The following is a 12,050-nucleotide window of genomic DNA, read 5'->3' as shown; positions in this document are numbered from 1 at the left end:
TTATATAACAGCACAAACTATTGTCAAGCTGAAAACCACCATTACTGTATTTTAATGCATCCCCAAAACAAACCTGAGTTTGGGACCTGTGAGCAGCCTTGTAGGCCCTGGGAAAAGCAATTCACTGGGGCCCCAACCAGGGCCGAAATTAGGGTTTTTTATCACCCAGGGCAAGACGGCAATTTGGCATCCCTGCTGCAATGAATGACTGTCAGCACTCAGCTGATTGGTGGATAGCTCCAGTCATAGACCAATCAGAATGCTGACAGTTATTCATGTCTGGCTGCAGGCTGGGAAGCAGGAAGAGAATGCTGACTCGCCGCTCTGATATTCTCTATGGCCTCCCAAGAAGCTCAGGAGACAGATGCTCACAGCCCAACCGGCCCCAGCTCGAAGGCCTCTAAACCTGGGGGCCCGTGGGCAGCTGCCCATTAAGCACATCCGTTAAGATGGCCCTAGCTGTGAGTGAGTAGTACCCAAATATGGCCTCTTCCTCTCCATTCACTGCATGTCTAGTACAGCAATGCTGTACGCAGTTTTGATTTCTTATACTGTACTATGGGCCGAATGCAGCATGGATCACTAATCAGCACATTGAGGGATTATCAAACAACTGCACATGTGTACTGTACGCAGGTACAAGGGGAAAAAGCGCCAAAAACGCATGTCGACATTTTGACTGTCGACCTTCCCATTGTTAATCCAATGCTTGTGTCCACCTTCCAACCCCGTTGACCTTAGCTACGTCAACCTAAGCCATGTGTCAACCTAAGTGGTGTCGACCTTCAGCGGTCGACGCAATGCATGTCGACATAATATGGGTGACCCGAATGACCCCATACCCAGTTAGGAGGGGAGTTGGAGGAAATCTGTGGTTTCAGCAGTACTAGACATACCCCAGGAGTTTGGCCTCACCTAGGGCCAGATGTACTAAGCTCTGAAAAGTGATACAGCGGAGAGTGATAAAGTGCCAACCAATCAGCTCCAGTTATTTTTCAAACACAGCCTGTAGCACGGTGGTTCGGAAGCTTAGTACATCTGGGTTCTAATGTGACATGACTTCACCTCTGATGTGAGGCTTCCCAAATTACATACATGAAAGGCCTTTTTCAGGACCAATGTGGTTTTTTTTACACATGTGCATACGCAGGGTGCACGCACCCACAGCAAATAGACTGTTCGCCGGGTGCATGCACCAAGGACAGCGGGTGGGGGGCGGAGAGGGTCAGGAGGCGACACCATTAGTATATGGGAATGCCCATATGATGCCATGACGTGGGTGCAGGGGGCTGGCACCTGACCTCACTGGAAGTCAGCTGCCCATCCATTTTCTTCCCAGCATGCACACATATGTAAGATTTCTCAGAGCACCATCAGACGTCGACCATCGAAAGAATGTTACTGTGTAACATCCACGCATGCCCTGCGTGTGAATCGCACTAGCGAATGGGTGGCGGCAGCCAACCATTGACAAGGCAGGGTTTGGTGGACTCGCAAGGCAGCCAGAATAAGCAGAATAACCCCCGAAATGTGTGAGGTATTGGTGCAGTTTTATAACGGCAGGTACATGCGGTTACGTGGAAAGCGGTCGACGCGGAAAAAAAGGTTCTCATCTCTGCCAGAAATCCAGCGCATCTCTTATTGCTCTGTTCCTTTAAACTGAGACGCGCTCTTATTTGCATGGCGAGTACGATTTTAAGATAAAAGTGTGCTCTAACCTCAAGCAATTTTCTTTTGCAAAGTGCTCCTTGCACCACGGTAAAACCATTTCCATAATGTATCCCAGAATGCAGAACCCAGTAATGACACAACTCGATTTTCAACTGTATTATCTTTTTTTTTTCTTTCTTGATGTAAACGGGATATAACCTCCGAAGCGGTTTTAAATTGCAAACATAAACGTTAGCAACATCATTTCTCTCTGGAACCCTGAACTCCATTTAATCCAGACAAATAACTGGAGAGGAGAATGTGGGTTAAGAGCAGGGAGGCAGGCCACACCGGGATGGAGAACGCATATATTTGTGTTGCTTCTGATGGAACATGAGCTTTAAACATCTTATAGCAATAAGTCTAAAAATATCATCTTGTTGGAAAAGTGTTAAAATGTGTCCTATCCTGATCTACATCTCCACATATAACTAATTAGGTGCTGCTTAAATATTCTCAGAATTAGTCATTATAATAATAATAATAATAAGGTGAATTGGCAAAAACTATAGTAAATAAACTTCAATTAAAAAAAGAATGACAGCAAATGCAGCAGTCGCATTGTTCCGTGCCTGAAAAAGAGACTGGGTAGATCTAGACTGATAGATTATATATTTTGAGGGATACGGTAACATGGTCGTCAAAATATCAGCGGGTACGGTGGGTTAAGGTTAGGCTGTGGGGGAAGGGTGGTTAGGCCCTAGCATTAAAGGTAGGGATTAGGGGACGATTCCTCATGTTGACCCAAATGCCCCTGCTGGGAACACCACGTCATAGAGTAGTTCTGTGGGCAGTCGGGTGTGCAGGGGATACTGGGAAAGCGTGGGTCTATGTGAAATGCTGTTTGACACCCGGGGCATAGAACCATTAGGGCTTCTCTAATGTTTGTATAAGCAAGTTCCTTGTCATCATTGAGCAGCCACCATCATGCAGCTGCCAGCAGGGGGCGTGTGAGTCTATGGTATCCAGCAAGTCTGCTGGACAGACACCATACAGGATTATATAACAGTAATCCTGTGTTGAAATGAATTCCCCCCAAAAGGGTTTCTTTAACTACTTTTACAGACTATGGGGCAGATGTATCAAGAAGTGGACAAGTGACAAAGGATCGCGAAGCCTGTAATGGCGCAGCACCGGAGATCTCAACTCTTCTGGGGGGATTAAACAATCATGGGGTTGTCTAAGCCCCTCCCATGTGAGCTTCCATTGCAAGGTGGTAAGGCGCCGACAACACTGCTGCCCATTTCATAGTAAAATGTAAGAAAAAGCAAATTTCTGACCTATTGCTTGTGTCGACCTGCCAACGTTAGCCATGCCAACCTATTTAATGTGTCGACTTAAGCCATGTTGACTGTCTGCGGTTGACCCAATGCATGTGGACCTATTGCCCATTCTAATGCACTCTTTGCAAGTATTTCGGAACCTAAAGCTCTGACCAGATCCGAGCCAGTATGACAGGGACTGGCATTTACACCGGATCCAGAAATCCCTGGTTTACAGTCACTTCCGACCTGGGTACCTAAATGCCAATCACCGCCATTACAAAAAATGGTACCCATTGGGGTACCCATTTTGCTAAAATACAAAACAATTTAAAGATCATGGTAGGAAACCGGGAAGACAAAGGGGGTTATTCTGATTCACTCAGAAAGGCACAATCACTCTCTAATGGACAAAACCATGCTGCACTGCAGGTGGGGTTGATGTAACATGTGCAGATAGAGTTAGATTTGGGTGTTTAATTGTTTCTGTGCAGGGAAAATACTGGCTGCTTTATTTTTACACTGGAATATAGATATCAGTTTGAAGTACACCCAAATCTAACTCTCTCTGCACATGTTACATCAGCCCCACCTGCAGTGCACATGGTTTTGTCCATTAGAGTGATTGTGCCTTTCCGAGTGAACCAGAATAACCCCCCATGTCAGGATTCTGAAGGTGGAAGGCCCTTTACACATACCGCGCACACACACCAGCCATCCCCACTGATGTTACGCTTTAGCGCCAGAGCTGCGAGGGAAATGAATAAACAAACAACATGTTTAAGTGGCCACATAAAAATGTAATGAGAAGGCATCAGTGCCCCCATGGCAGAGATGTCAGGAAAGCACATGTCAGCCTCCCAATTAGGAGCCGTGATTCAGTCTCGCTGGCAGGATAGATACACAGTGAAACAAACTGTGAAATAAATGAAAGATGCAACCAGGATCGCACTTCATAAATATTATGTCTCAGAGCCTGGAAACGGACTCATGACTCTGTAATTAGGAGCCGGGGAAGCGTATCCTGTAGACAGCGCTGCTGTGGGTGCTCGGCATGGTGGGGTCTCACAGCCACATGTCACACAGATCATTTCCGAGCGGTGATATTTCATAGCAAACACTTCTCCGCGTGATTCTGTGCGGGGACTGCGGCAGCACTCATTTCTCTCTCTTTATAGATACTGTGAGATGTGTGGGGTGACGGGGCAGTGGTCAGCAAGAGTCCCTTTACCCTGGGATCTGCTAAAGCCTCCCCCCAGGGTCTCTGGAGCCGATTTACCATATGATCACATATGCAATCCGATCTGTAAGGGAACTACTGCCCAGGATCGCATTGCAATATCCTATTGGCGGGATGTCTGTCCCTGCGAACTCCTTCACCGGGTGCCACAGTTAGTGCTGATCCCTGGATGACCGCACTGCCCTGCAGCAGGGGGTACTTAATATTTGCGGCTGGCCCCCCAAAAACTAGTGTTTTATGGGGAATTCGCCACAAATATTCAATAGTAAATGGGCTCCTCTGTCTCTGGAATGGAGAGGTGTGAGCCTCAAGGCGGCATGATCTATTTTATCCTATACATGGACGATGGATCTAGTTATAAGTTCCAAACACCCTAGACGATTTTTTAGACATCATATATTTTGACCCTTCTGAGCGATATTGTTTTAAAAAAAAACTGACTGTGTATGCTCAATATCGTTAATGCCCTTTCCATCGTCTGTGCTGCATTGCCAATGTTTACTATATTGCCAACGAGGCATGCAGCAGCTGGGGGGGGGGGGGGGGGACGTCACTGTCGATATCGTTCAGTGTGTACACTCAATATAGTTTTCCTGGACTTATGGTAGAGCTCACCGGACGTGTAATGGGTAGCATTACTGCCTCACAGTACTGAGGTCATGGGTTTGATTCCCACCATGGCTCTAACTGTGCGGAGTTTGTATATTTATTTATTTATTTATTTATTTATTTACAGTGTCTTATATAGCGCAGCAGATTCCGTTACAGCGTCTTATATAGCGCAGCAGATTCCGTTACAGTGTCTTATATAGCGCAGCAGATTCCGTTACAGTGTCTTATATAGTGCAGCAGATTCCGTTACAGTGTCTTATATACTGCAGCAGATTCCGTTACAGTGTCTTATATAGCGCAGCAGATTCCGTTACAGCGTCTTAGATAGCGCAGCAGATTCCGTTACAGTGTCTTATATAGCGCAGCAGATTCCGTTACAGTGTCTTATATAGCGCAGCAGATTCCGTTACAGCGTCTTATATAGCGCAGCAGATTCCGTTACAGTGTCTTATATAGCGCAGCAGATTCCGTTACAGCGTCTTATATAGCGCAGCAGGTTCCGTTACAGTGTCTTATATAGCGCAGCAGATTCCGTTACAGTGTCTTATATAGTGCAGCAGATTCCATTACAGTGTCTTATATAGCGCAGCAGGTTCCGTTACAGTGTCTTATATAGCGCAGCAGAATCCGTTACAGTGTCTTATATAGCGCAGCAGATTCCGTTACAGTATCTTATATAGCGCAGCAGATTCCGTTACAGTGTCTTATATAGCGCAGCAGATTCCGTTACAGTTTCTTATATAGTGCAGCAGATTCCGTTACGGTGTCTTATACAGCGCAGCAGATTCCGTTACAGTGTCTTATAGAGCGCAGCAGATTCCGTTACAGTGTCTTATATAGCGCAGCAGATTCCGTTACAGTGTCTTATATAGCGCAGCAGATTCCGTTACAACGTCTTATATAGCGCAGCAGATTCCGTTACAGTGTCTTATATAGCGCAGCAGATTCCGTTACGGTGTCTTATATAGCGCAGCAGATTCCGTTACAGTGTCTTATATAGCGCAGCAGATTCCGTTACAACGTCTTATATAGCGCAGCAGATTCCGTTACAGTGTCTTATATAGCGCAGCAGATTCCGTTACAGTTTCTTATATAGCGCAGCAGATTCCGTTACGGTGTCTTATATAGCACAGCAGATTCCGTTACAGTGTCTTATATAGTGCAGCAGATTCCGTTACAGTGTCTTATATAGCGCAGCAGATTCCGTTACAACGTCTTATATAGCGCAGCAGATTCCGTTACAGTGTCTTATATAGCGCAGCAGATTCCGTTAGTTTCTTATATAGCGCAGCAGATTCCGTTACAGCGTCTTATATAGCGCAGCAGATTCCGTTACAGTGTCTTATATAGCGCAGCAAATTCCGTTACAGTATCTTATATAGCGCAGCAGATTCCGTTACAGCGTCTTATATAGCGCAGCAGATTCCGTTACAGTGTCTTATATAGCGCAGCAGATTCCGTTACAGTTTCTTATATAGCGCAGCAGATTCCGTTCCAGTGTCTTATATAGCGCAGCAGATTCCGTTACAGTGTCTTATATAGCGCAGCAGATTCCGTTACAACGTCTTATATAGCGCAGCAGATTCCGTTACAGTGTCTTATATAGCGCAGCAGATTCCGTTACAGTTTCTTATATAGCGCAGCAGATTCCGTTACGGTGTCTTATATAGCACAGCAGATTCCGTTACAGTGTCTTATATAGTGCAGCAGATTCCGTTACAGTGTCTTATATAGCGCAGCAGATTCCGTTACAACGTCTTATATAGCGCAGCAGATTCCGTTACAGTGTCTTATATAGCGCAGCAGATTCCGTTAGTTTCTTATATAGCGCAGCAGATTCCGTTACAGCGTCTTATATAGCGCAGCAGATTCCGTTACAGTGTCTTATATAGCGCAGCAAATTCCGTTACAGTATCTTATATAGCGCAGCAGATTCCGTTACAGTGTCTTATATAGCGCAGCAGATTCCGTTACAGTGTCTTATATAGCGCAGCAGATTCCGTTACAGTTTCTTATATAGCGCAGCAGATTCCGTTCCAGTGTCTTATATAGCGCAGCAGATTCCGTTACAGTGGCCCTTATTCTGATCGGTGCGGATTTCTCCGCATGCGTACGGGCCGCCGATGGTGATCGTCTGCGCATGTGCAGAGGTCACTCTGCGCATGTGCAGGCGATTTCGCCGCACGTATTCTTGACACGCCGCACAGGGGGCGTAGAGGGGCTACTTAGCCTCATTACCCTATGCATACGCCCCGCGTTTCATGGGCGTTCCCATGCAAACGCGGGGCGTATGCATGGTAATGAGGCCGTGACGCGTGTGTAGGGGGCGGCCATCTGACATCGCCGGATGTCAGCTGCCCGCCCCCATACATGATTTCATACGGACAAGTGTCCGTGTGGTCTTGGGTGGCGGGAGCTGGTGGAGCGTGCGGCCCTGCATTCGATGTTCGGCGACCATCGAATGCAGGGGCTGCTCCCAAGACGGAGGAGGCGTATCCCCGTCCAATTTCATGCGGATCGCCACATATCCGCGTACGGACGGAGGTGGCGATCCGTATGGAAGGCGGGGATTCGCCTGCACGGTCGCGGCCGCATATTCCTGATCGGGCCGCACCGATCAGAATAAGGCCCAGTGTCTTATATAGTGCAGCAGATTCCGTTACAGTTTCTTATATAGCGCAGCAGATTCCGTTACAGTTTCTTATATAGCGCAGCAGATTCCGTTACAGTGTCTTATATAGCGCAGCAGATTCCGTTACAGTTTCTTATATAGCGCAGCAGATTCCGTTGCGCTTTACAATAGTAGACATAGACAAAACAAACTGGGTAACAACAGACAGACTTGGAGGTAGGAGGGCCCTGCTGCAAGCTTACAATCTATAGGGATATAGGAGGGAAACACAAGGACAGGCACCAGTAATAGCATTGCAGTCCCGCCAAGTTACAAGTGGAGAAGGGAAGCTAAATACATAAGTGCCTCAGAGGGTTATGCGTGTAGAACTTAAATATAATAGGCTGCCTGAAGAGGTGAGTTTTCAGGGAACGCTTGAAAGTTTGGAGGCTAGTGGAGAGTCTTATTGTGCGTGGAAGGGCATCCCATAGGATGGGAGCAGCCCGATGAAAGTCCTGTAATAGTGAATGGGAGCTAGTGATCCGTGCAGAAGAGAGACGCAGAGCGTAGTGGTCGAGATGGGAGATATTTTGTGATAAGTGCAGCGATATATGCTGGTGCAGTATGGTTAGTAGCTTTATATGCGAGTAGAAGTGTTTTATATTGAATACGGTAAGATACAGGCAACCAATGGAGGGACTGGCAGAGCGGATAAGCAGACGATGAGCGTCTTGCTAGGAAGATCAGCCTAGCAGCATTTAAAATGGATTGCAGTGGTTGTCCTCGTACTTGCGTGGGTTTCCTCCGGTTACTCCGGTTTCCTCCCACAATCCAAAAATATACCGTCAGGCTAATTGGCTCCCAAAAAATGTAACCCTAGAATGTCTGTGTGTGCGTGTACATGTGGTAGGGAATATAGATTGTAAGCTCCACTGGGGCAGGGACTCATGTGAGTGTTCAAATATTCTCTGTAAAGTGCTGCGGAATATGTGTGCGCTATATAAGAAACTGATAATAAATAAATAATAAATATAGTGACCAGTCAGTATGGAAACACGTGGGTATCATCAATCTCCCCATGATCGGTGGAGTTCTCAAGACCTTCTAGAGTCACTGGGAACACAGGTATTGAGAATAACGCAATTCTTCTAATTACTGATTGTTCCTCTTCCATTCTGTCTCTGTGGCTCAATGCCAACTGCAACAATGGCCACAAAACGGTTACACTTTAAATCAGAACGCTACGGTTTTTTCACCCACAATAAACGTCGGTTGCAGCTATTTGAATTTGTCCCTCACCTGTAATTGGACAATTTCTGTACTGTGTTTAGGTTGGGTACCTACTAGAGTGTGTATCTAACAAATGATTCAATATAGGCAGGGGGCTGTATTCACAAAATCAACCTAAATGATCTATTTTATTCATTTACTAGAACCCATGCCGACATCTCAGATAACAGATAGAGACAGGCTTGTGGGTGGCACAGAGACGCTGGCCGGTCTCTCAGCGGGACTGTCTGCGTATTCTTTCCTCCGACCTGGCGTAAAGTAAAATCAATAAAATCAGTGCTATGCATGACTGACAGTCTCCGTGCCCCCCATCTGCACAGCGGGAAAGGGGAAGACTACTTTTAATAATTCATCATATTGTGTCTCTGTCTCATTCAGGATAATGGGAGGTCTCAGCTGCATCTATTGTGCGGCAGCTGTTGCTCATTTACAGACACACTAAACGTCACATCTACCTCCCCGAACGGCACTGAGCCAGGCCGACCTCACACCAGTGAGTCAGCGTGCTGCTGGTCTTCCCCAGCAATCGCAGATCAAGTGCCAGTGGTGGAGGCTGCAACAGACAACAGTCTGCTGTCCCAAGTCGTAAAATGTGAAAAAGACATTAAGACATTTTATCATCCCAGTTCATCTAAATATAATTATCGACCAGTATACGCCAAGATTAGTGGAAGATATAGAAGTCATAAATCATAAATAAAAAAACAATAATAGTGATAATTCCCTGGTATTGGAGAATAAAGCTGGAACGAGTCTGACCTGAGCAGCTAAATTCATGCTTCTGCACCTCTGCCACGTTAAGGCCACGGAGCTGGAGCGGCCCGGTACACTGCGTGAAGAGCCCAATAGTTGGTCGCTGGCGCAGCCACTGGGAGAGCCAGGCCAGGTGACAGTCACAGAACAAGTTGTTGGAATGCAGCCGGCTGGAAGAGAAGAAGAGAGAACTTACTGTCTGTTTCCTGCAGTGTCCTCTGTACAGAATTGTCCTGACCACGGTCACTTATCTATAAATGCCCACTAAAGGACTGCGGCCTTAATATTATGTAAAAGAAACCCTACTGCCCTTAAACATAGGATATTAGGTGGACAAAATGGTACAACGGGGTTGTTGGTGTGGCTCGGGGATGACAGCACACTAGGATCAGTTCTCAGCCAGCTGGCTATTCTGCAGCTTTACAGTTTGTAACGTCTGAAATTAAATCACTGTCGTCTTGTATACCGGACCAACATTCTTGGGGAATTCACCAGAAAATAGTTTTTCAAACTCTGTACTTAAGTTTTCCCGGTCTCCTGACAGAATCATGTGTGAAATCGTTAGCTCCAACTGTGGATCTTTTAAACTGTGTCAGTGACAAAGGGGACACTTGTGCTGGGCCTCAAGATTTCGAGGTTCTCCGGACACTCAGGAATCTCGGGAGTACCGTTCCTGTGTACTCCTTTCCTGCATCACACTGCATTCATCAGGGCACAGCCAGACAGAGAGAGAGAGAGAGAGAGCGCAGCTGGCAACACAAAGATTGTTTTGGTCAGACATAGTGCATGTGATGTCATGACATTGCGCTGAGCCAAGCTGCCCATGAAAACAGAGCAGTAGAATCAGCATGGAGCAGTAAGGGTGGGCTGGGTTAGGCTGGGGAGACACAAGAAGGGTAGGGGTTTGGGAGACTGGAAATTAATTGGTTGGGTTGGTTTGGATGTGAAACACAGGGAAAGTCTGAGAAGCGCATGGGGAAGTTTACAGACCCACTGGGAGTGGGAGAAGCAAAGAAGAAATCTGGGAGACACAGGGAAAGCTGAGAGACACAGATAAGCTGAAAGACACAGGGGGAGGCCGAGAGACTCAGGGGGAGGCCGAGAGACACAGGGGGAGGCAGAAAGACACAGGGGGAGGCCGAGAGACTCAGGGGGAGGCCGAGAGACTCAGGGGGAGGCCGAGAGACACAGGGGGAGGCAGAGAGACACGGGGGGATGCAGAGAGACACAGTGGGAGGCAGAGAGACACAGGGGGAGGCCAGGACACAGGGGAGGCAGAGAGACACAAAGGGAGGCAGAGAGACAGAGGAAGGCAGAGAGACAAAGAGGGAGGCAGAGAGACAAAGAGGGAGGCAGAGAGACAGAGGAAGGAAGAGAGACAGAGGAAGGAAGAGAGACAGAGGAAGGCAGAGAGACAGAGGAAGGCAGAGAGACAGATGAAGGCAGAGAGACAGATGAAGGCAGAGAAACAGATGAAGGCAGAGAGACAGAGGGAGGCAGAGAGACATGGGGGAGGCAGAGAGACATGGGGGAGGCAGAGAGACAGAGGAAGGCAGAGAGACAGAGGAAGGCAGAGAGACAGAGGAAGGCAGAGAGACAGAGGGAGGCAGAGAGACAGAGGGAGGCAGAGAGACATGGGGGAGGCAGAGAGACAGAGGGAGGCAGAGAGACATGGGGGAGGCAGAGAGACAGAGGGAGGCAGATAGACATGGGGGAGGCAGAGAGGCACAGGGGGAGGCAGAGAGACACAGCGGGAGGCTGAGAGACATGTTGCAACTCAGAGTCACACAGTGGAAAATGAGGCTGAGTGGCACAGGTGAGATGAGTGGATGTCTGGAGATGGAGAGACACATTGTGGATGTGGTTGAGAGACACAGGGGGTAGGGGAGGCTGAGAGAGACGGGGGTGGGGAAGGCTGACAGATGAGATGAGTTGATGGCTGGAGAAGGTAAGACATGCGGGGGGGGGGGGGGGGGGGTTTGAGGCTGGATACACAGGCAACAAACAACAGCTGCTGAGGGCTCATGCTGCATTGAAACCAAGTGAACGGAGGAGTATCATGCAAGGCAGGAAGGATTTAACTGCCTGTAATATTGTAGCTCAAATTCTCTCATTTCACTCATCTCATTTAAATAATGTTCTCCTCTTTAGCTCATCTTTACAGGCCTATTACGATCCCATCACTGCATTTACCATTAGACGCGCCATTGTCATGTAAATAGGGAACAGACTCATTTGTTCCCCACGCTAATAATAATTCCATCTCCACACAGAGTAATCGGCTGAAATAGGATTAGGATATATCACATATTGCACAAGCAGCACAGTTATTATTGGATAAAGCACTTACTAGTCATGCGTAACATCCATTTACCGCCTGCAGAATCACACTCTATAGGAGAGACACCAGCGCGTCTCCTTTCTCGCTACTTAATACAGGGTCGTCGGTCGTTAAAAGAAATTAATTACCCACAGATTCAAGATAGAGCGTGCGGATGAATGGGATACCGTGTTCTCATTGGTCACTTCATGCCACTTGTGCTCCGCAATGAGGCACTGTGCAGGTTCGTGT

General features: G+C 47.3%; 1 protein-coding gene across 3 annotated transcripts in view; it reads right to left on the bottom strand.

Moving 5' to 3' along the window:
* SLIT1 (slit guidance ligand 1) overlaps positions 1-12,050 on the bottom strand; it is a 305,558-nt gene that overhangs the window by 71,317 nt on the left and 222,191 nt on the right. For all 3 annotated transcript variants that reach the window (XM_083149614.1, XM_083149615.1, XM_083149613.1), the window contains one exon: positions 9,485-9,648. In XM_083149614.1, coding sequence (XP_083005740.1) covers positions 9,485-9,648 — 164 coding nt within the window. The remainder of the gene's footprint in view (positions 1-9,484; positions 9,649-12,050) is intronic.

This window comes from Crinia signifera, chromosome 6 (genome assembly GCF_055691185.1).
Source record: "Crinia signifera chromosome 6, ASM5569118v1, whole genome shotgun sequence".
NCBI lineage: Eukaryota > Metazoa > Chordata > Amphibia > Anura > Myobatrachidae > Crinia > Crinia signifera.
This window is presented reverse-complemented; position numbering and strand designations above follow the sequence as displayed.